The following is a 25,704-nucleotide window of genomic DNA, read 5'->3' as shown; positions in this document are numbered from 1 at the left end:
GACTATTTTTGATAGTTAATGATGTAGCTATAGTCATCATCACAATCGAGGGAACACTATGAATAGCAAATCAGCAGAACAATAACAATTGAATTGTATGCATCATTGGCCTATACATTGGCCATATACCTCTGGAACTCTTCAAGATGCCAAGCTAAATTTTTAACACAACATAGCTAGATAACTAAATACCCATGCAGTCTCATTTTTAGCTACAGAAGAGAAAAATTGACTAATGTGTCAAAAGAATGGTTTTCCAAAGTTAGGAAACATTGAGCAAGTCAAATTCATCAGATATTTGGTGGATTTGATTATAAAGAATAAGATGTTGCCAGGTGCAGGGGCGGATCTAGGATTTATAAAAGGGGGGGGCTAACTCAAGGTACTAATCTGTTGGGTAGAGGTGTGCAAAGCGCACTTCCCAGCATGCTTCGCATGCATGCTGGAACTAGGGGGGTCTGGGGGCATGCCCCCCCCCCCCCCCCCCCCCCCAGGAAATTTTTGAAAAATAGATGCTAAAATACTGCAATTTGGAAACATTTCCACATAAAATTCATAATATTTTCTGCCTGTAGATATTTCATATACTGCCTTTAGATTATAGGTATGGCTTTCTAAAGCATTTTGCTAATCAAAATGCTTGGGTAGGTACAGACAACCAAGTACACGATGCACCCCTCTCACAATTGCACAACACCGAATACGTGCATGTTAGAATAATATAATGTTGAACGTGGAAAATTTTGAAATTTGAACAATACAAGATTGAATCTGAGAGCATTTTCAATGAAAATTGTGTACCTGAATTAAGTATTGCCATATATATTAACTACACAAGTGGATGAATGAAGCCCTTTAAACAAACCAATGCACTTCATTGTATATATGTATAGGTGCAGGCAGATTTGGAAAAATTCCATAACAGAACCAACTACATGTTCCAGTGAATGTTCTATTAGAGTAGTTAGCTGACTGCTCTATTAGAGTATCTCGATCTTGTACACCTCCAATGCTGATCCAGGTCGTTGTTACATAAACTTTAGCATAAATCCACTGATAATACCTTGGAAAGATGTTTATAAGGTGGTTTTATAAGTATTTGTATTATTAGTGATCATATAATTATGCTAAGACAAAATTTCATTATAATACTCAGCATATTGATCAAGCAAAGCCTAAATATGAAGGGGGGGGGGGGGGGGGGGCTTCAGCCCCCAAAGCCCCCCCCCCCCCCCCCCCTGGATCCGCCCCTGAGGTGATATCATCAAGTGGAACAAGCCATAGTATGAGAAGGACAACAGTGACAATATTAATGGAATGGACTTAGAATAGTGTTCATAGCATTACTACTACAGCATGCATCATTTTGTGGTATGTGTATGGGGACATTCCCACAGGCACCAAAATGAAAATTTTCCCAAGAAATTTTGAATAAAGTTTAACAGAGGTGGAGAAGGTCAAAGAGTCTATGAAAACTTGTAGCAATGTGTGCATGTGAGTCAGGCAATGATGAGGTGACACTCTGGGTACACGATGCCCATCCAGCAATGCATGATTTTCAAATTTTAGAAAGTCTAAGGCAATACTTTTAGACCATTTTCACTTTGTTTATTATACAAATAAATCGACTGTATAGCTACTGGCATTTTAGACATAAAATACGAGACCATTCTATTGCTGTTAGAGTGGTTAACTGCTCTATTTTTGTAGAAAGTATTGCAATACCCGAGCCTGCATCATGTTTGAGGGGAGGGTGACTATTTGCCGGCATGGATCCTCTTCTGCATCAATAAACCATCTTTAGTGCAAAAACAACACTTGCTTGTAGTGTTGTGCACGTGATCTCCCTGCACCCGGTGTTACCAAGCAATCTCCTGCTCCCCTCCCGGTTTTACCAATACCCATTTGTTCTTGGTTGGCAGTACTTGACACCAGAAGTAAAAATATTGCGAGTGATTCTGTCCAGTGACTGCAAAAGTACAACTCAAACCAAAACTGGCTTGCATTCTCTAACAGCAGAATCTGATGTGATCAATCCTCAATATGATTGCACATCACGATACTCAAAACTGTCCCTAGGTACAACCACTGCCGGTGTTATCACTGATGATACAGGAAATACAAGCACGTATTTTACCAATTTATTTAAGCCAGCCGGAATCAGCTATACACTATACAGGTAGCTATGAACACTCAACCACAAGAAATTCAGTATTACAAATCTAGCTAGTTGGTGGCACTTGAATTTTTAACTGTACAATTGCAGGTGTATGGGCTACCGCCAACTTTATGTGTATTTGTCAGACATGTAGCTAGTGGCATGCATTAAGAGACACTTATATAGCTAAATGCTACTAGTGCTGCATGCATATGCATATGAGACAGAGAGTGTGAGACCATAGTTTTGGGATATCCTTCAGGGCTGCTACTATTTGAGTAAGTCATTATTTGTGAGGTGAAATGCCTCTTGGTTAAATGTGATGGTGTCTGATAATTTTCTTAACAAGACCAGACACAGTCACAGGCCAATGTTGAAACTTAATCTATACTGCATGTGTATTATTACTGTAGGATTGTGACGAGGACACAAATTCTGCAAGCTGGTCACCGTGCAGTCACTTTATCTTTGTGCATGACTAATACCTCCTTCAGAATTCATTAAGTCGAGAAGACGTGTTATCACTAGTATATTATAAGAAAATCTTTTCAGCTCCATTTGCTGTCAATAGCTTCTTATCCTCAACCACTTCACAATATTATGCTACACTGAACAACATTGTGACCTAGCTCTTCCCTCCCATTTCATGTTAGCTATTACCTGTATAGGCATGCACACACAATGTGAATTGTACATTTCAACATGTCACACCTGCATGTAGCTGGCCTGATAGAAGAGATGTTACTAGTGTTGGAATTTAAAGCCACTATAGGTACAGAGAATGTACAGACTGTCTAATTTTTACATAAACATAAATGGAATTGTCATAGTTCAATTAAAAAAAAGGAATGTGCCTTATTCTAGTCAGGTAATATGATATATGAATTATGACAATTCTATTATTTCATTCAAATTTCATTAAAGAAATGTCATGGAAACGTGCAGTGAAATTATTCTAAGAAAAATTTCTATGGGGGCATTCCCCATGCAATGGTGAGTGTTCTGAATCTATACTGATGTAGGCAATTTTACACATACGGGTCAGTACTCCTTATCTTGCTACACCTATATACAGTGAAAACCATCATGCACAGCTCTATAATACTGAATGCTGTGTCACTATAACTGTTATAGTCAATAACCTCTGTGATGATTTAATGTTGGTACATTGCTTTTTATTCCACTATTACTTTGGCTATACAAATACTTACATATAGATAGATATTATAGTACAGAATATAATGTGATTCAGTTACACGTCACAATTTAGAACTGTATCTCTTCTCAAAGGCAAGTAGTGATAGTTGAATGTCAGTAACTTTTGCACATCCTAAAAAAGAAAACACATTCCCTTTGCGTTAGGCCATGCAGGCAAACTTGATTAAGTGTTCCTCATCCCTCACCGCCTACCATTTCATTATTGCTGTTATCAATCATGTGCACACATACTTTGATGCTAAGAAGACTGGCTATCATTTTACAGCACAGCAAATGTTACTTGCTCCTCAGAAATGGTGGTAAAACATAAGTAGTAGTTCTTAAAAGGCTATAGCTATAACCTATATATAGTAACAGACAGCTTGATTTGGAGTATTTTCTTTAATAATGAATAATGAAAAATTATCTCCAGCCCACATGGAAATCTGAATTTTTGTGGATGAGAAACAAGTAATCAAGTTTGCCTGGCCTTAATGTATATGCTCTAACATTTTGAATTGCTGTGCATATATGCCATACAGCACTACAAACTTACGTATATATGTATCACATGTATGCAACACTTGTGGTGCAGATGTGCTTTTAGCTATAGTGAGCAGAATGTAGACTCCTATATAATTAGAACAGTTATTCCTCTATTAGAACAATCACTGGCACTCATGCAGTGAAATTCAGCAATGTGAAAGCTCTTCAGGACTCATGCTTCTTTGGAATGACAACTTATGAATTATAAAGCGAACTTGCAGTGTAGTGCAGTAGCTCTTAAACATCTCAGTTCTTAAATGGATTTAACTTTCATGCACGTTTAAAGTTACATACATATGTATAAATATGTAGTACCTTACACAATTAAATATAAATAAATTGTGACCAGATCTTACAAAACCGATCCAAATCACACATTAGGCAAAATCAACTAACACCACCAGTGGATAGCTACACTATTGTAGTACTAGCTTTGACCCTCGGTACTACTCAAACCACTTGAGGCTGGTTTTAACAGATGCCTTTTGGAGAGCTCAAATGGCAGTTTCAGACCTTGTGAAGGGCCTGACTTGGTAAGAATCAGTGCGTTACTGGTGGATGGCCTGATAATGTTGACCGAACGATTTTCTGTTGATTTTGCTGCATATCAGCTACAAGGAAGCCAGCACAGCCCTGTAGCTACAGTACTAGAAGTGGTATGAAATGATGCATCTCTTGTGTAAATTTCATGTGTGTGCTTGCTATCCTTGGCAAGTCATGCTGACTTGAATCCTTTAAAACCATTTATCTTGAAACTTCTAATGTGCAATTTGTTCTTTCCAAAATTCAATCACAATTTGTGGGAAAACTGGTCTAATTGCCTATTTTAAAGTATCGAGAAATGCCAGTTTTAAGTGTTTAGTGTTTTGTAGCTCACCAATGGTTAAAGATATGTTTACCAAAGTTTCACACGTTTTACACCAATTCCTTACCTTCCAGAGCATCCACTGTGCAAGTAGCCAACAGCTAACTTTCCCTCCATTTTAAATAGTTTTAAAACCGTAGTTAACTGTATCAGGCGAGCTCCAAAAGGCGAGGGAGGCAAGGGCCCAGAAGGAGGGCGTGTGGCTGTTTTAAAAATTGAAAAGGAAGGCGTAGGGATGAAGTTATGGGCCATTCAGGTCTCAAAATGGGTTAAAATGAAAGGAAATTCACAGCAGATATATCTTAATTCAACACCACGGAGTTGTACAGCCACACACAGCCATCCCCAGGCTGACCAGAGCTCCATTAAGGCCCACACCGCATGTACAGATCGCCACTGGGCTTGGGAAAAGCAGCCAGCAAAAGTAGACCACTCAAGTCTAGCTGATTTGATTGTGAAATTAGATACTTTATTCATGTAGCTTTGTGTTCTTGGTGAAAAATCGAATCTGCTGACACATGGGCGATAAGACCAGTTTTGGGTCACATTTGTGAATAAAAAGGAAAACTTAGAAATTGCATAATTGAGTAGGGATCACATGTACATATAGACATAAAAGCAATGGAACAACAGAGGTTATCTACACCTGCAGCTATACTAGTGGCTACTTCAGTCACATAATGTTTCCTTACACTTGTTTATTTACTTTTCAGTTTGCATGATTGGTGAACCAGCGTCAAAGGAAAGAATGGTGCCAGCCAGGCATATTATAAAAATCAATTGAGCACAAACAATACAAGAAGCTCCTCTACAATCAACCCAGTCACTATGGAAATTGCTACTAAATGTGTGCCCTGACTATCAATTACGGTGCTCCCTCAATTATCCAAACACTTGGTTATTCAAATAGTAGAAATGACTGCTCTATTAGAGTATTTTGTAGTAAAATGTATGTTCTATTAGAGTATTTAAACATGGTGCTGTATATAAATGAATGAACTTTGATTATTTGATCTGAACATGTATTGGTCCCACGGGGGTCAGATAATTGAGGGAGCACTGTAGAGTGAGAAGTGAAGTGGCCATTCTGTTTTGTTTTCATGCATGTTCTACCATTATACAGCATCACAAACAAAGAACAGTACAATCAAGCAATCATATATACGTACGTATCCATATTGCAAACAATCCAGTCACTACAGAAAATACAAACAGTTCTCATGACAGCTAGCTGCCATTGAAGCCATATTCACATGTTGCTGCAAATCAATGCCTATGCAGTAGTAGCAGGGCTGCCCAGAGAAATTAAGGGGCCCAGGGCAAAGAGTTAAAGTGGGGCCCCAGGGGCAAGGAAGTTTTGATTCTGAAGACAAAAAAAAGAAGAAAGAATACTGTGACTGCTCTATTAGAGTATATCGATCTTTTAAACAGGCATTCAAGGGGCCAGGGCATCCTGGGGCCCAGGGAAAAATTCCCCAGTTCCCCCCCCCTCCCCCCCCCCCCCCCCCGTGGGCGGCCCTGAGTAGTAGAGAAAAAGATGGGTGTCTATTTGTCAGTCATTGCTCAGGTGAACAGAAACATTTAAACCATATACCACAACAGCAAAGTAATCGTTACTGTAGGCTTGTCATGTTCATAAGGAACATTAATCACAAGGTACAACAGTCACAAGGTACTCCTATTAATCCTATAGCTATATCATTATGTGTTAATCAAGTAAGCATATACTTACCAGAGAGAGCCATTGCAAGTTTGAATTCTTCTTTTATGATTCTCAGTACCTCCTCCACACCAGTTTGTCCCTAAACCATACAATGTATGTACAAGTTAGCTATGGATGTAATTTCATGAACACAAATAATACCATAAACAACAACAACAATCAACAATCCATCAGCAATCTGACTACTAAAAGCGATTGCTCAATTAGAGCATTTAGGCATTTCCAATACTGTAATATAATAATGGATGAATAAAACAGGTCTTTAAATATAAATTTTGTATAATGCATACAAAATACTGTTTTGATGGATGGATAGCATCCCATAATAGCAACACAATATTCACTGTACTCACCTGATAAGCTAGTCCCCATAGTACTGGTCGACCAATGAACACTGCTTTAGCTCCAAGTGCTAATGCCTTTAACACATCAGTACCTTGTCTTACTCCTCCATCAAGATATACCTCTACCCTACCCTCTACTGCCTCCACTACTTCTCCCAGTACATCAATCTGTATGTGAACCATACAATGGTAAATATACTACTAATTAAACACAACGTACAGCTGCTAACACTCCATCTAATTGCCTACCACCATGATTGGACACTATTATTCCATCCACTCCATGTTGTACAGCCAACTTGGCATCCTCACCAGTGAGAATACCCTTCACTATCACTGGTAGTTTAGTAAAGCTCTTCATCCATGTGATAGTATCCCATGTTAACTTGGGGTCTAGCATTGTTCGTGTAGACTTATATACAAAAGATTCTTGTGCCTCTTGTGAACTTTGAGTATTATCCAAAGTATCAGTAGTAGCATTGACACGATGTAAATGACTTAGTAAATTAAATCTGTTTCTATCATCAGCCAGTTTTTTACCCACTCTGGATGTGTCTACAGTGATCACTATTGCCTTATAACCAGCCATTTCAGCTCTCTGAACAAGATCCACTGTTACTGACTTGTCCTTGAAGACATACAGTTGAAACCATCTTAGTCCACTACCATTAGCTTGTGCTACTTCTTCTATGGAAGTTGTGGACCATGTGCTCAGTATCATACAAGTGTTCATTGATGAGGCGGCTGTACAATAAGTATCACATGTAACACTGTGTGGGAAGATCAAAGGAATTCTTTGATGTATATGATATCACCCTGTGTGGCATTATGCCTAGGTAACGCCCTCTGGTTAGGGCACTACAAGGAAATTTAAGTTCGATTAGAAATGAAAAGTAATGAAATAAGGGATATCACCTACACCTGAAGATGTACTACAGTGAAACCTGTCTATTCCGGTCACCTTTGAGCCAAAATTTACTGACCTTATTAAGCAGGTGGTTGCACTAGGCAGGTCACTTTGTACACAAACAACACAGTTAAGGACTTTTATAATGGCCAGTTTAGACAGGTGACCTGACCTGATTAGACAGGTTTCACTGTATTGGACATTAATCTCTAATTCAATCATGGGAAATAGGGACAAGCTGTCCACCAGTACAGCTTTAGTTGCAGGTGACCTCCCTTACATTTATTCCCTAATCAAGCTTAAAATTCCTGTATTTACTTTTTTTGTAACATTATTATGACTGGTGAACCTGCACATACCACATTAGAAAAAAGAACGGTGTCAGGCTTATTGTTTTCATCTGAATACACACAGCAACTGTCAATTACTGAAATAGTGAAGTGGCCATTGTGCTTTATTTTCAGATATGTTCAGCTCGTTACACAGCATTACAAACAAAGAACAGTGCAAGAAGGACCTCTGCAGTCAATCCAGTCACAACGGAAAACTTTCCCGTTACAAATGTAGGGAAGCCATCATGCAGTGCTACCTCAAATCAACACCTTGTGCTATCAGCAAAAAAGATAAACGAGACACAAAGGAAGACAACAGTAAGTCCATGTGTTGAATGTACACACTGCGATATGCTAAAAGGCACATTGAAGCAACACTGAACAGTGAAAAAATCAAGCCCATAACCTTAGCTGTTATTTACGCTTGTCTGAAGGCATCAGTCAGGCAGTTAGGTAGTAGAAAATTCCATTAAAAATTTGTAGCAGGTTGTATACTGTCAAGGCACCATGAAAGTATTGTGAGGCTGCAACTGATACAGTAACTATAATTATATGTTCAGCCACTTCAAAGGCTCATACCAGACCACATCAAAGGAACTCTCAACTACATCAAAGGCATTCAAGTTAAAAGTAATTTCAAAGGCTTAAAAATTACTTTAAAGTGCCACATAATAGTTGTAACATGTATATACTCGTGATCTACCTGGCATGTCTACCCTCAGCTCTCGGGTAGACATATCAGGCAGATAACTTGTGGCACATGTTGCAACTATAAAATAAAACTTACAAAGAAATAACTTCAATATGTAGTGTCATCTTATGAAAACTTATACATTGGTACGTAAAAACGGTACAAATAAAAACTACTTGCAGTTTACGTACCTCTGGCGGTTGCCACTTCCCCTTCAGGATGGGCCATCTTCTGTACACCAGTAGGAGCAATACCAATGGGAAAGTCTATCTCATTTCCCATAATAGTAGTCTTCATGTTAACATTTGAAACATCTCTTAACATTCTTGGTCTGAGTCGATACCTATACATTGTCAATTTGATGTCCTCATAATTGAAATACACAAAATCAGTACCTATCTCATAATGAATGAAGATTATTTTAATAGCAATACTTTTGTTTTAAATTAGTCTATTAGAGCAGACACATGTATATTCTAATATACCACATACCATTTACAGTATCTACTTGAACAGTCATTTTGGTGTTGACATTTTGGTTGCACAACATTCAGATAATTGACTCAATACTGTAATATAATTCATGAATAAGTCCAAAGCATATTACATGGATCAGCACTTATCCTCTACCCCTCCCCTCTCCAGGGAGAGAGATACAGGAGTTTGGGCATACAACTGGTAGAAGTCACTCTGCAGTGTACAAAGCACACTCTGTGAAATGAGAAGCATGAACTTTCTAAGGGTCTGGGGACATTGTCACTAAGAAATTAAAAAATTAGCTTCCTGAGATTGAGTTTGGTAGCTATTTTGACCCAATGCCATCAGGTAGTTTACCTAATCCATCAGTATTTGTTTATATAAATTGTCCCAGTGTACACTAAAAGAGATGGCCTGCCACAATACCATCCTAGTACTACCTCAAAAAATGTGAGGTAGTTTTTATTATAAACTTTTGCAGGTCAAGTGTTCACTACATCCTTTACACATGGACACCTTTTGTCTTTATTCAATAACAAACCATTTCACTGCTTTTATGGTATATCATTTCAGATTCAAACAACACACTGCATTGTACATCCTGCTTCTTGCTTCAGTACAAATAAACCGTGGAGCAGTACAGTGTTCCCCTGATTATCCAAACCTCAATTATCCAAACACTTGGTTATCTAAACAGTGGAAATGACTGCTCTATTAGAGTATTTTGTCTCAGAAGTATGTTCTATTAGAGTATTTGAACTGGGCTCTGTATATATATACTAGAACTGTACAATAATAACGACAACCTGATTATCATGATACCTATGACATTATCGTGATAAAGATAATAAATTTTCTATTATCGATATCTGAAGATATCTGTGACTATTGCATATTAAAAGCAGGCAGATTGTATTCTTATGAGTAAGGTCACAATATAGCTGTGGTAATGCTGAAAAAGTGAAGAGTAAACAATTATTATTACACAAAACTGTGTTTGTATAAGTACTCTATGACAATATTTTCTTATTGAGATAATATCATTTATCATGATAAAATGGGTTCCGTTATCAAAACTTATCGAGATATAGGTTTTTCCATTATCACACAGTCCTAGTATACACTGTATAGCTGGAAACTTTTGAGGGATGAAACTTTCATGAAATTGTGTAAAATACGATTTTTGGGTTTTTAAAACTAACGAAACACTAGAAAACATTTCACTTAAGTAATAGCTATGTGTATGTATCCTTAAACATTTCACGATTATATTTTCACAAAGCTGTGATTACCCGCAAAAAGTTCCGTCCCTCAAAAAATTTCCGGCTATACAGTAAATGTATGGGCTTTGATTATCAGAACTTTTTGATTATCTGAACACATCTTGGTCCCAAGGGGGTTGGATAATCGAGGGAGCACTGTAGTCACATGTCCACCTTGTAATGAACACTGAGAGAGTAACATGGGCAGTATAGGACAGACAAGTTGAAGGAGGAAAGGGTAGAGAAAACATTTAGGGTGGGAGCTGATGCCCCACCCCTCTCCTTTTTGAAATTTTTCATAGTGTTATTCTAGGCAGCTTAAGCAATATTTTGGTGTAGCTTGCATGTGTCTATGTGTAATATATAAAATCTGTCACAAAACAAATTGCTAGCACAAAGTAACATGGGAAACTAGAAGGGCTAGAGCTCTACCACCTTTAGAGACTGAGATACACTAATAGTGCAGTCATACACTCCAATAAAACAGTTAAGAACAGTTTTGTTAAAGTAACCACCCCACTGTTTATTAGTATGAAGAACTAAACCATCTAATCAGAGTTGCTGTCTTTATCCATACTCAAATATCAGACTATTGAGAGATGAAAGATTATAGACTCCATACAACGACAAACATAGTTGTCTGTGCTACAGCAATCAAAATTTAAGAACTTTCTAAGAAGTTTCTTGCCAAGAATGTATTCCTTGATGAGGAGATTATGCCAAGTCAAATATTTTCCTGCAGTTTGATTTGGCCAAGTTCCTTTCATCTTGAATTCAGCCAATACATTTAAGGAATGCTATTGACAACAGTAAATAGTGGTCTGATACACATGCCTATATTGTGTCATAGCAATGTGCAGGGAATGCCCATTCGGGGCAAACTCTAATTGATACTCCGATCCAGCTTCTCCCCCCAACCCCTCACCCAATCCTCAAGATGCTGGTCGAGCAAGATGCTGAGCTGACTCTAAGGGGAAGGTCAGCTCAATATTTTGTTTTGCCTAGCCATCAATAGTCCCGGGGATATGAATGTCAAATTAATAACCCACAACAGAGGGGAACCCCTCTTAAGCCACTGCGGTCTGTTTCCTGTCCACCACCCACATCTGGTTACTGTCAGCTCTAAAGATTCCATATTATTTTCAGGTTATTCTTGCATACTGTACAGGCTCAGTAAAAGCCATCTTGAAACAGTGTCAGCTCACGTGTCAGCAGTGCTATAAAGTCAGCACAAACTTAAACATTTTGCAACTTAAAACGGAAGGAACAAGCTAAGCATGCTTTTATGCAGCTTTTTATAGTTGTGCCAGGCAAATAATGGCTTGAAAAGCTGCCAATCAGTATCTTATACTGAAATAATGGAAATTAACTCCCCGCCCACATGCAAATAATTATGCACCTATCAATGTTAAGCCCCACCAGGGTGAGGATTTGATCAAGTGGAAAGTCAAATTCCCCTACCTGGGGGTGAATTATCAGGTCAAATCCCCACATAGTCCCACCCTATGAGGTGGGGATAGGATTTGACAACCAACGTGTTGTAAAAACAGAAGCCACAGTGACAAAGGTACACGAGGTGCTGCGGTTTTATCATGTGTTCTCTCGCGCTTCAAGTATAAAACTACTGTAAAGGATCTATGCTACTATACAGCGCTTGTTCAAATTCCCCACCCCTGGGGGCAAAATTCAAGTTAAGTTCAAATCCCCATCCTAACGCCCCACATAGCCCGTACTGGGTGGGGTGGGGCTTGACATTGATAGGTGCATTGTGCTCCAATTACATACGCCTGAGTCCATGACGGGACGAAACAGAGGATGTATTTGGAGCGCAATTTGGAGTGGCACATGAAGCGAGACATGAAGACATATTATTAGAGTCTACTGATTCTGTGACTACGATTAGCCAAACCTGTTGAATGCTTCCACGTTATCTTTCAAAGTTAGTTCTTGGTTTGCACCAGAAGAGAAATAATCACGAGCGTTTCTGTCCAGTGACTTCAAAAAGTGCTCCTCGAAATCCGCCAAACAAACCGGCTTAAACATTTTGTTTGACGGATACACAGTGATTACTCTGTTATTAGATACAATACACTTCGCTCGAGACTTGGCTTCTGATCCCACTTCCTCGCCTACTTATAATCTCGCTTCTGACATCGACCCAAGTATCGACCTCTAGCACTGATCTGCGCTGGGTAAGTGGAGTTTACATTTGTAATTGCAAGAAATATGTGTGTAATTGCAAGAAATATGTGCGTAATTAGTAAAATACATGTAATACACTGCAGCTGCGTAACGCACGGTGATGATCATGGTGATGATACTCTTCTTTGGAGCCAAAACTGTATCAAAATGCTTAATGAAGGACTAACTATGTAATGCACCTACACTGATGAGCCACTCAATGTCGGTTTCAGTGGGAGGAAGAAGGTGAGGTCAGTGGCGATCGGGGGGTCCTTCACATACAAAATCCATCTACGAAATTTCGAAATATGGAAATTTGCCAACCCAACGAATTTGAGTGTAAGGACTCTGATGTCATGGTAAAACTATATAAAACACTTGTCCGCCCAATTGTTGAATATAACAATGTCATATGGGGACCTTCTTACACACTTGACAATCAAAAACTTGAAAGAATACAGCGTAAAGCAACCAGAATGATTCCATCTATCAACCATTTATCATACTACGACAGATTAAGACATCTAAACATACCATCTTTACAACACCGTAGACGAAGGGGTGATTTGATATATTTGTACCAAATTCTCAAAGGCAGTTATGATATAGAAAATCATTTATTTACCCCATCCACTTCTACTGTAACAAGAGGTCACACAAGGAAATTATTCAAACATCACACTAATTCGTATACAAGATCTAATTTTTATAGTAACAGAGTAATCAATGACTGGAATTCATTACCCCAATCTATTGTTGATTCTCCCTCTGTCAATGATTTTAAAACACTGCTGGACAGACACTACGGTAATTGCTTATTTGATTTTGTATAGTAATTAGAATAGCTAAGTACATAATAATTATTAATTTTGTTTATGGATGTACAGGCATAAGCCTTTATCCTTAAAATACAAATTTGTATTTGTATTTGTAAATACAAATACAAATACAAATTTCTAATTTCTGGATAATTTTCCACCAAATTTCCGAATTTCTGTCTTGGGTGCTACGAAGTTGTAGCTTGAGTTGTAGTATATTCTGTGCCTTAGGCTACTGTATTATGGTTTCAGCATGGGTTCAAGCATAGATAGTATATTCTACGGTTCAAGCCGAGCCGTCAAGCCGAGCCGAACGGTTCACTAGTGGTCTGGTAAGCCGTCGTGACTCTATCACGGTTGGGGTGAGGTAGGAATTTGAATAGAACACTCACCAGTAATCCACGGACACACCAAAACGACTTACACTGTGGCCATCGAATCAGTTCGAAAGTATACAACAAATTTACGAAGCAGATTACGTTACGGACAAATGTTAGTGCGTATAATCTAGATGGCGTTATACGTCTTTTATTGATAGTGACCCATCTTCCTTGCATCTGGCTTCATGTATATTCACATATAAATCCATGCAATATAACTTACACTGATGAAATAATCAAAATTCAATGCCAAACATTATAAAAATTTTAATCGTATGGATTTATGTATTTAAAATTTCAGTTAATATTTCTGACTTCCCAACAAAAGTTTCTACATTTCTAATAAAAATTGCCAAATTTCCACGATCATCGACGACATTTCTGGAAGTGAAGAACCCCTCGGTGGCGATTCTAGACCTGACCCCTTGACCTGACCTACGGGGAGGGGGGCAAGTAGGGAACAACATGACTATTGTTTTATGGCTATAATATATAAGGCAGAATTTCAGGGAGGTCTGGGGGTGCAACCCCCAAGCTGCAGGATTTTTGCAATTTGAAGGCTTGAAAACAGCCTATTTAAACAATGCCAATCTATAGACCCTTTTCAGGTAAGCTGCTGCCATAGCAACATCCACCATTTTGGAGTACAACCCGTTTTGAAACCCTGGTAGCGTGGGAGAAAGTGTACGTTTAACCAGGTAGACCTTTGCTGTGGAATGTAGAAGAAGCAGCTCTACTTCCTGGGTATTGTTTTACTCTTATAGAAAGCAATGCTACCAGGGTTGCAAAACAGGTTGTACTCCAAGGTGGTGGATGTTGCTATGGCAGCTTGTACTCCAAGATGGCGGATGTTGCTATGGCAGCAGCTCAGCTGAAAAGGGTCTATACTCAAACATATCCCCAAGTTTGAAAACTTATTTTTCAGAAGGGAGGGGGGCATGGTCCCCCTGGCCCCTCCTTAGAATCGCCTATGGATGAGGTGCATGTAGGCAACTAGCTAGCTAAATGACACCAATACTGACAAGGAGTACGCTATAAATTTAGCAGCATAATAATCATTATATTGTTATGGTAGCATACAATATACATTACAACCTTTCACACAGTTTATACCCATACTTTAAGCTCTGTGATGACAATTGTGTTCTCATGCATGCATGCAGTTCATACATGCACTGAACAAGTAGATCACTATCTAAAAATTTTGGGCTTCAACTTCACTTTAATAGTGAGGTATACTCTATGTCTTTGCAGTTTAATTCTGGCCATATATAGGTAGCTACGTTGAAGCTACATACTGGTGACTGATCTCCCCCTTCATCTCTGAGGACTGGGCCTGGGAAGTTTGAAAAATTAAATTCTCTGCACTCATGAGGGCATGGCATAGTGCAGCAGAATCTCCATGTTCTAATCAGAGGCAGTGTTTTTGGTCAGATTCATCTTCCATTTAGGCAATGTACATGTGTCACTATACACTGATTACTGCAGCTATCTACCATGCATGTAGCTATGTCCTGACGTACATGCACAATTGCGAATACCACATAAAGCTACTACACTGAATCTTTCACTTTTCATAATTAATTCTAATTTTTCTAATTAGCTATGCCCGTGGTTATATCCCACTTGTCAGTCTGATATTCTAGTACATGACAGAGTTGGGGTCGTTACACTAAAAATGTAACTAGTTACATATTACTCATTACCTCACTCAGGCTTACGCGATCAGTGTAGCGCGCTACAGTTACATATTACTTACTGAAGAATGAAAGGAGTTACATATTATTCGCTACTCTGAAGGCTGTAACTAGTAATAATATTACATATTACACTTGTCATTACAAACTATAAAGTAAGTCCAACCATAGATATTCGAGTACACGAAAATCTATGGTCCAACCTTCTAAATACAAGCTACCAGCCTACAACTACAAGTGACATGAGTTTTTCTGGTGTAGTTCAGCCAGAAATACATACTGTGTTGTTGTATCTTGGCCTCACTGAAGGGCACTCCCCATACACTATCATTCTTTGTCCATGCGGCCTATAATGCTATCTCCAGTCTTGTCTGGACCCAAAATGCAATCAATCACGTGCCTGAATACAATGCACCTTAAAAGGAAGTAGCGCGTTACATTTGTTACAATTTCCAGATGTAATACCATTACATATTACTTGCTACTTTGTCATGTAACGCGTTATATTACTCATTACTGTAAAAGTAATATTATATTATTACGTAACGTGTTACCCCTAACTCTGACCACTGATACTGTGATATTAATTGGTAGCGAATATTTGTATGTACCTACGTATATTTTTATTGACATATTATACGTATGTTATAGCACTAGATGATCATGGAGATCCAAAGGAGATGTTAAGTGGAATGATGATAAAATTATAAATTATTATCTGTGACAATTATGGTGTTTGCCAATCATGTATAATAGCTGGCATGTATAAATGTTACAGAAGTCATAACCAACATGCCCATATATAATGCATATAAAATATCAGCTGTAATAGATACGATTTCCCAATAGCCTTACTCAGGGTATGAAACTGCTTTCAAATTCTCTCCATAGCCTAGCTGAAAAAAAAGTATTGCAGCATCTAAACAAATACAATACATACACACATGTTCATTGGATCACATGCACAGTACATTTTTACTTCATGAGAATTAAATCAGGATGGTTAGATTTCTAGAAATGAAAACAAAGCATATCGTGCAAACATATGAAGTTATAACACATTACAGTTAGTCCTCAACATCTTCCCACAAATACTTGTCATCTTCTAAGAGTTCAGCAAGTTTCTCATTAAATGGTCTGAAGTAAGTTCTCAACTGTTGTTTAGTAGACGGTGACAATAAAAGATTAGAATTACTACTATGTAGTATTTTCTGATTATGTAAGACTGTCTTAACAGTGTCTTTTAGTACGTCGTCCGGTAAAGGTGACATTTCCAGAAACTCAAATATTTCTTTCAAAGCTTTCTCAGTATCCTCCTTCATGTCTTCAGATCGTATAAAAAGAAAGTTCTCTCTAGGAAACACCTGCAACCATGGCAACAGATAAAGGTGGTAAAAACCTGTGAGAAGTTGGTCATCACGTTCAAAATGGTGATGAAAATCCTTTGCTGCTCTTATACATGTCAACATTGAAACATCTTTACTGCAGCGCTTCAAACGATCAAAGAAGGTGTGCACATCTTCAGTAAACAGTTGGGGACCCTTATTCTTTATCAATTTTTCCTTCAGTTTAGTTGATGCATAAAACCAAAAGGCGGAATAAAGTCGGCTGATCGGTTCACGTATCAATACAACAAACTTAGCATCTGGTTGCATCTCCTTCATCAACAAGGGAGGATCACACATTGACCCATCCATGTTTTGCTCAAATCCACTTTGTCTCCAGCTACTGGCAGGACTAAAGTCAGCTATAATCATGTCATTACTATTACCATTGATGCTGCTCAAGTGCACCTGACTTGACGCCAAATAAAAGTGTTCCACCAAATGTAACATAGCCCTGACATTTGCACGACGGTCCTTCACCAATCCACTTGAATGTGTACCTATCCAGCCACAACCTCTTGAAGACAAAGTTGCAAATTCAGGGTGTTTCTTGAAGTAGTCAAAAAGAGATGTTGTACCACACTTGGGATAGCCCAACAAATACATATAAGGGAGACAGTATAAAGACTTTTTGCCATTGGTGTTTTTGATGAGGTGAGAAACATCTTGACGTGTGTGAATTATATTCGAATAATTAGCCCTCCAATTTATTTCCTTCTTGGCATCGTCATAATTAGCATACCAACATGGATTCTTTAAATCAGGTACAAAGTCTGCAGGAGGTGGGACAAACTCACGCACCTTTTTTAGAACATCAGGCAAAGAGTAGCCAGCATTCCCATTAAAAAGAGTTCTATTATGACAATCAGGGAACCCATGATCAAGAATAAGGCGATTGTAGTCAGAACCACTTATAAATTCTTTATCGATATCTTTCTTAATAACATTGCTCGACAACGACCTGTAAGAGCCTTTACGCTTTTTAGTTTTGCTTCTTTCCAAAACAGTTTCAAACTCCTCGTCCTCTTGTAAAGCTTTAGTGTCCCCAGTTTGCGGCCATGTCCAAAATGTCACAACACTCACTAGTATAAATACCACTATGATGGAACGAACAGGTAGTCTCATAGTTGTCGTATGGTGAGGTGAAAAAATGATGTGATGAAATGGAGCTCACATCTACACAAACTATACCACAATACAACACTAGATAAGTATATACTAGACATTATTGTACATCAAGGCACATACTATAGCTAGAAGCTAGCATGCTATATATTAGTATATGTAATAAGATGGCTGGCTGTTATATTGAGATCAATAGTGTGAGCATTGTAAACAAGAAAGAATAAAATAATGTGAGGCAAAGCCAAGTACTATTTCCTTCCTGTTTACAAGTGAATTTCGTATACTAAAGCCAGCAATTCTATTACAAATTAATCTGACAACCATAGTAACTGTTACTAAGCAACAAAAAATTCAAAAGTGTATTTAAACTAAGCAACCACTGCCTTAGCAGCCTTGCTATGGCATTAGTGACATTTACTTTAATAATGGTTACCTAGCAACCATTGCTAAACAACCACATTATTGCTATGCTATGGGACATTTATTACTATTGTAACACTTCGTAAAATGAGACACGTGCTTCCAATAAAATCACAACATGCTATTTTAGCCAAATCAGAAAATATTAGAGATTCGTTGTCAAGGGACATCACTTGTCGGAGTAGGGAGTTACAATGTAAGTCATCTCATTTGAAAATACAGAGCTACTGTATGTGTCTGTACATGAAAATCACTTTAATAGCTTCTGTAAACACTAGTAGTACAATAAGTACACTTGAATGAAATGACCCCAGGGTATATACATAATCAACCAAAGTAATTTTCCCCTTCCTTTCACATACCTAACAAGACTGCCACCACAAAATACATTATTCTATCACCTTTACACCTGACACAGTGGGTCCAAAAGCAAACTTCAGAACTAATTTTGGTGATGAATATTTACATTACAGCTACAGAGCAGTGGTAACTGGAGCTCTGGGTAACTAGCCCTAGTAACTTGAGATCAATCACACTATAAATCATAACTCATTCATTAATACACATACATACAAACATACATACATACATACAAACATACATACATACATACATACATACATACATACATACATACATACATACATACATACATACATACATACATACATACATACATACATACATACATACATACATACATACATACATACATACATACATACATACATATCAATCACTCCAATAAAAACAAACCCTTACTGTTATAGTACGTACTGTAACAACATTTAGCAAGATATTTGGTCACTTCAAACACATAAAAGTTAGACACCAAGACCAAGGGAACTAAGCAATTTAGTAACCCCAAAGGCCCGAGGCTGTAGCATCCCAAGTAAAGCGAGAGGGTCAGAGGGGTTATTAAATTACTTAGTTCCATAAGTCGCGGTGTCTAACTTATTTAGATTATACAATGCAATGGTTTAATTTACGTATCTTTATAGCCTTGACATGAGTATGGGATGAAAGAACAATGAAAAATGGCTGAACAGTCATCCTGACGTTTCTATGATGCCCACAAAAATACACTGTATTTGTGACCCACTGAGCGAAAACCAGTCGTTTTTGCAAAATTCTATTTTGCCATAAAACTGTATTGAAATACACTGAGTAAAAATACGTGTGCTACATGAAATTGTTAATGTACGCTTTATCACGCACTGAAATTGAGCTCAAATCAATAAAACCTATACACCACTGGATTTGCCTGTTTATATGGAGAGTAAGAAAATCTTGGTTTCGTGTTTGCACAGCAAGGATATGTGAGTTATGGGCATTTATTTACAATGCGGTAAAAACAATGTTCACTGTTGTCATTTCTTAGTTGAAATGGCCTTCTTCTTTGTCAACACAGAAGAGTACAGGGAAAGCACTATACCTTGATTGATTTGCCAGTTCATGGTGCACACATTGAGCCAAGTTCCATTTTCGCAGCTTGTTTTAATCATGAGTTATGATGGATTATCTAAGTGCCTGTAATTTATTTCCCATATTGTTGCTGTATAAATCGAGTTTATCACTGTTCCAACTGCCAAGTGCTATAACTCCAAGACCATTGATCACAAAAGGCTGAAACTTGGCTGTTCACTCTTTGTTACAATAGATCACAGAGATGCAATAAAATGGAATTTGAGGAATGTGCAAAAACGGCCGGTTTTTGCTCATCTGGTCACTTTTATTCAAAGGGTGGGTACCTGTAACTAGAGTAATGGCTACAGCTATGTAGATGCGTTTTGTTCAGAATTATTTGTGGAACACAGAAAAGAAGAGTACTACAGTATTAGTGATAAGCATTAAAAATAAAAGAGTTTAATTCTGCTCCCAAGAATAAGGGATCGTTGCTTGATGATTCATGTCAGCGAACGTTAGCCGGCTCCTCGACCAGCCGCTGGCCGACAAATTAAAGTCCAAGTTGTTCAACAGTCAGTGAAGCACATAATGATGCAGTAAGATATAGAAAGACACATATATACACCAGTACTTCAGTGTGTCTTTTGTGTTGTTACAATTCTTTATCATACACAAAATTTCTTGAGGGCACACAGGTGACTAAGTGAACATGACCATATATGTGATTTAGTAAATCTCTAAATGAGCTGTTGTATAGTCTAATAGAAGGCTGGTGTACTATAAGTACTATGGTCAGTAAGACAATAGCCATAGTAGGGTTGAAAAATACAAACTGATATCTGTACTCTAATAGAACAGTCGGGTAATAAATATACTCTAATAGAACAAACATTCTGCTGTTGTTGAATAGAATTGAAAGAAACTTCAGTTTCTGTCAGAAAACACTTCCAGACGCCATCTCAGAGCTACTTTTTCTGGAGAGGACATACTCCAGAAAAAAACAAACAGGGACCCTGGCCATAGCATTACATGGCCTGACCTGTCCTTCATTTGTAGCTTCCATTGGCCTTATAGTAAAGCAGGAATGTGCCCACAGTGGTCAGCATCAACCAGTACTCCCATAGCCACCACTACCACTCACCAACCACTATAAAATCAACTCTGAATTACACAAAGTAAAGACCCCATGTATTACATTTTTGGACCTCTTGTAGTTACCATTGTTCTAAACCTGGGCACATCCCTGGTAAAGGGTTCAATGTCACACTGTACATTATAGTGGAAATTCTACCCATCATATGTGACCCAGTCTGGGAAAACCGGTCTTATTGCCTATTTAAAAGTATCGGGAAACACCAGTTTTAAGTATTTAGTGTGTTGTAGCTCGCCAATGGTTGAAGCTATGTGTACCAAATTTTCACACGTTTTACATCAATCCCTTAACTTCCAGATCATCCACTGTGCAAGTAGCCAACAACTAAGTTTCCCACCATTTTAGATAGTTTTTAAACCGCGGTTGACTGTATCAGGCGAGCTCCTAAAGGGGAGGGAGGCGGGGCCCCAGACGGAGGGCATGAGGCTGTTCAAAAAAATGAAAAGGAAGGTGTAGAGATGAATTAGGCCAAGTTATGGGCCATTCAGGTCTCAAGACTGGCTAAAATGAAAGGAAATTCACAGCAGAGATATTTATTCAACACCACGGAGCTGTACAGCCACCCCCAGTCTGACCAGAGCTTCATTAAGGCTCTACACTGCACGTACGGATCATCGCCACTGGGCTTGGGAAAAGCAGCCAGCAAAACTAGACCACTCAAGTCTAGCTGATTTTGATTGTGAAATTAGGTAGTCTATTCATGTAGCTTTGTGTTCAGGGTGAAAAATCCAATCTGCTGATGTGGGCAATAAGACCGGTTTTCCCAGACAGACTGGGTCACATGTATATTACATTTGTAGTTCAGATTAACAGTACATGTAACACTCTAATAGAATAGTCATATTCTAATACAACATATCAAGTTGCATTATAAAGCAATCAACATGACACTGTAAGGTATTAGTGAAGAAAAGGTCTATCAATAAAAACCTCGATATCATCTTATCCTCTGCTCATGAGGAGTTTACAAGTATGTTTTGTTGTGGTAGATAAAAGAATATATACATGCACATGTTATGGGAATTTGTTTACATTTGGTAGAAGCAATTTAGACCCATTCACAATACTTTAACATAGATGGTCGATTTTGGTATTTCCAGGGGTTAATCTAGGGGGGGGGTGGGAGCCTGTGGCACAGCCCCCCAGGTTTATACCTAAAGCCTTGAGAAATGGAAAGGTTTAATTGATCCCAAAGTTGTATAATCCAATGGTCAATATTCAATGGCATCACAGTAAATTTTCACCAAAATTGAGTATATTAACACCTGAATTTTCAAAATTTTCCTGGGGGAGCATGCCCCCAGACCCCCCTAGAATTCAAAGCGACTTACTTTGCCCCCTCTAGGTTAATATTCTGGGTTGAGCCCTGATTTCAAGGAGGTACATCCTCAAATCGAAGATACATTTCATACAACAGGTGGTTGATGAGATACTTGTCAACACATAGAATGCTCCACATGTAACTAGTGCTACCTGTAGTTTTACACACCTTTAAAGTAACACCTTGTGTAGTATATGAAAAAACAGTACTCTGGGGTTGTAATCAATACTGTTAATACCAGGATCAAAATTGTCATACTGCCCGGCCAACACTAATGTAAGCACTGTGTTAACCCATTAGCCTGCTCTAAACAATTGGTCTGGCTATTATCCGAAGACTAGGTGGATGGATTTGGTAGTATAAAATACTCCATACTAACACACCTACTTGTGAGTGCACATACACACCCACCCACCCATGCACACACACACACACACACACACACACACACACACACACACACACACACACACACACACACACACACACACACACACACACACACACACACACACACACACACACACACACATACACACACACCCACACACACACACCCACACACACACACACACACACACACACACACACACACACACACACACACACAACACACACACTTCTGCTTGTCACCATCTCTCTTGAGATCATCACTTCCACCCCAACTCTCCATGGAAGATACACACCCACCCAGTCAGGGGACACTGAATAACTCACATTGAATTTACTGAGAGAACTCACCTGACCGAGGGACGTTGAGTAACATACGTATTTACAAGGCAAAATGAGAAAGGTGGATAGACCATAGACAATTACAGGGAGAGAGACTTGTCTGCCTTGTGCAAAGCATGGTGTATGCACAATGTAAAGCCCTCTTGTAGGCCAATGCAAGGGAGTCCCCAGACCAGACTCTTCCTGACCTCCATCACATGGCAAAGTCAGGGGTGCTGCCATTAGACATATCACTTGTAGGTCACACGCACACACGCACACGTACACGCATACATACACACACGCACACACACAAATTACGAGAGTTTAAGAGACAGCAAAAACTAAAAGGTTAGGAAAGGTCAAGGCAAAGTCAACAGCTAAATCAAATCAATAGTTGCATATAATACAGTGGCTACTGAGTGATGTCCTATTACTCCATTAACTTCAACACATCAGTATCGTATACATGAATACAAGGAAGTACGACATAATTATACAGATCACCAACAATCTACGATTTTATTATGACCGATGATTTCGCTAACACTACACAATGACTGTACTATGATTTCAAATAATGTGTTCTTGGCAGATGCTGTCAGCACACATATGGTATATATGTATTAAAACTAGAAACTTAATAACTATAGAAATGCAAATCTTTTTGCTAAAATTAAAACTTGCATATCATTCTGTAACTTTAAAAAATGCTATCAATTCTCCAGCAAAGTTGACTAGGTACTATTTAGTGGCCTTGACCCTTGACCTTGACTATACACTGATCACAAAATGACTTACAGTGTACGGGGGGAGGTGGTTCAACTCTGTTCTGAGTCATATCGGGGACATTGATTGGTTAAGATGCCACAAATGCCAATAATATTAAAAGCTGCAAATAATCCAGATGATGTGCAGGCCAGAGCTAGTTGGAATTATTATCATGCATCATTTTCACCTTGTTAAGCTACGTATTTTTAACCAATCATTGTCCCCACACAACAATCAGAGTTATACCAGACCAAACAAAAAATCACTGTCTAGCTACAATACTATGTGCCTGTCTCTACCTTTTGTATATTAACTTGTGAAGCTTTTCAAAGGACAATAACATGCCTCATATGTTTAGGGAACAACTAGTACTGTTCCAACCTGGTTTCACTTCCCATGGAATGGATCTTAGTTTTAAAGTATGGCAGTTTGACAGCCTTATAATCTCTGTGAGGGACTTGCTTTTCAGTAGTATAAATCCATTCATTTTGTGAAAGCATGTTTGAGTTGATTATTGTGGGCAGTGTAGAATTATAAACGTTAAAAAATGGTTCAAAAGATATATTACAGCACACCTTACAACAAAAGAACACGGTGAGTATAGTAGGCTACATCTTCGAGCATTAAATGTGCACACAAAACTGACTCCCAGGAATTAAACACAGAAAAGATACTCCACCTGTCTCTGTAACATTCACCAGTAAGGTTTATCAAATTACAATACTATGACACTCATCCGCAATTACGTCATAGTGCAAAAACGACAAGGGGGTATTTTCCACAGAGAGCCATTGAAAGAGATAATGTTTCGAGATGTTCCCCATGAAGGAGAAAACTCTGGTGAGATTTCTTAACTACATTCCTATGTAGGGGAATACATTTTTGCGCTTCTTGAGAAGTCCTAGGTCTGCATTTTTAAAACTAAGAATTTTCTGAGGTGCGAAAATGTGTGCTCCTACATAGAAAGATTATTAATAAGTCTCACCAGAGGTCCAAAGTTTTATTCGTGGAAGCATCACGAAACGTTATCCATTCCAACAGCTCTCTGTACAAACTACCCCCACTACTTTCTGGCAAGTTGTAATAACCGGAACCAAAATCAGGAATGGAACGGAACGGAATGACTAAATCAGGTGAAGAAAAAACCAAAGCTGAACCTGACCCTAACCCTAGGTTTGCCTATTAAGCACAATGATGTCTTTTATTATGAAGGTAAGTTTTTGGTGAGTTCAAAGTGAGTTTGGGTTGGAGCGAGCGTTCCAGCAAAGCCGGGCCAACCCTAGCTCGCCTCGAACTCACCAAAAACTTACCTAGTGTGCTTGACAGTGGAGTTATCAGAGTGACCATTCCGTTCCATTCCGGTTATATAACTTGCCCTACTTTCGCCATTTTTGCGCTATGACATAATTGTGAATAAGGCTTACTCATACTCAAACGATTATAAAATGAGTAAGGATGTTTGAGGTAGCAGATGTGCACATGTGATCAGTTTCATTATCTATGCAATTATAACCCACAATACTATGTTAACAACTTCACATTAACACTTTACATAACAGGTGTTACTTGGCAACTGTAAGTTCACTATAACAGCCACCATACATGTATATGGTCTCTACTGGGACAATAATACCTCCTGTGTTCTTTTTCACAAACAATAAAAATACAGAAGCCGCCTAAGACAGATAGAGCGCTTCTATATGATTGTGTTGCCTAAGACTTATGTACGCACATAACATACCAACTATCACGTCCACTCTGCTGTCCTAGGTAGAACAGAAATGCGTGATCGACGCGGATCGACGCGGATCGACGAGAACACAATAAATCTCG

At 38.5% G+C, this 25,704-nt stretch overlaps 2 protein-coding genes and 1 long non-coding RNA gene across 6 annotated transcripts; 1 reads left to right on the top strand and 2 right to left on the bottom strand.

Moving 5' to 3' along the window:
• Positions 1–3,308: 3,308 nt before the first annotated feature.
• LOC136257998 (2-Hydroxyacid oxidase 1-like) lies at positions 3,309–12,703 on the bottom strand. 4 transcript variants are annotated; one of them, XM_066051301.1, is made up of 8 exons: positions 12,412–12,703; positions 8,955–9,106; positions 7,054–7,577; positions 6,843–7,001; positions 6,499–6,568; positions 5,936–5,962; positions 3,912–3,986; positions 3,309–3,488 (listed from the first exon to the last, which is right to left on the bottom strand). In XM_066051301.1, the coding sequence occupies exons 1-8, from the start codon at positions 12,543–12,545 to the stop codon at positions 3,418–3,420; spliced, it is 1,212 nt and encodes a 403-aa protein (XP_065907373.1). In that variant the 5' UTR covers positions 12,546–12,703; the 3' UTR covers positions 3,309–3,417. The 4 variants fall into 4 exon arrangements, with proteins under 4 accessions (XP_065907373.1, XP_065907383.1, XP_065907378.1 ...); XM_066051311.1 differs by lacking the exon at positions 3,912–3,986; XM_066051306.1 differs by lacking the exon at positions 5,936–5,962.
• LOC136258025 (uncharacterized) lies at positions 12,343–16,402 on the top strand. Its single transcript, XR_010702519.1, has 3 exons — positions 12,343–12,694; positions 12,788–12,929; positions 16,230–16,402. It is a non-coding gene; the product is annotated as an uncharacterized lncRNA (long non-coding RNA).
• A 165-nt stretch (positions 16,403–16,567) lies between these two features.
• On the bottom strand, positions 16,568–25,701 carry LOC136257992 (carbohydrate sulfotransferase 15-like). The gene is made up of 2 exons (XM_066051293.1): positions 25,613–25,701; positions 16,568–18,148 (listed from the first exon to the last, which is right to left on the bottom strand). Exon 2 carries the CDS (start codon positions 18,086–18,088, stop codon positions 16,646–16,648), a length of 1,443 nt encoding a protein of 480 aa, XP_065907365.1. The 5' UTR covers positions 18,089–18,148; positions 25,613–25,701; the 3' UTR covers positions 16,568–16,645.
• Between the last annotated feature and the right edge of the window lie 3 nt (positions 25,702–25,704).

This window comes from Dysidea avara, chromosome 1 (genome assembly GCF_963678975.1).
Source record: "Dysidea avara chromosome 1, odDysAvar1.4, whole genome shotgun sequence".
NCBI classification, from domain to species: Eukaryota; Metazoa; Porifera; class Demospongiae; order Dictyoceratida; family Dysideidae; genus Dysidea; species Dysidea avara.
The sequence above is the reverse complement of the archived record's forward strand: the minus strand, read 5'-3'. Positions and strand labels throughout refer to the sequence as shown.

What these genes read in the sequence shown, in the direction of transcription:
- LOC136257998 (XM_066051301.1), bottom strand. Translation starts at nt 12,545, where the DNA reads ATGTTTAAGCCGGTTTGTTTGGCGGATTTCGAGGAGCACTTTTTGAAG. An exon ending in GGAAGTGGCAACCGCCAGAG is followed by an intron (nt 7,578 to 8,954) that starts GTACGTAAACTG and finishes CTTATTGTACAG; the next exon opens with CCGCCTCATCAATGAACACT. An exon ending in TAGATGGAGTGTTAGCAGCT is followed by an intron (nt 7,002 to 7,053) that starts GTACGTTGTGTT and finishes GTTCACATACAG; the next exon opens with ATTGATGTACTGGGAGAAGT.
- LOC136257992 (XM_066051293.1), bottom strand. Translation starts at nt 18,088, where the DNA reads ATGAGACTACCTGTTCGTTCCATCATAGTGGTATTTATACTAGTGAGT.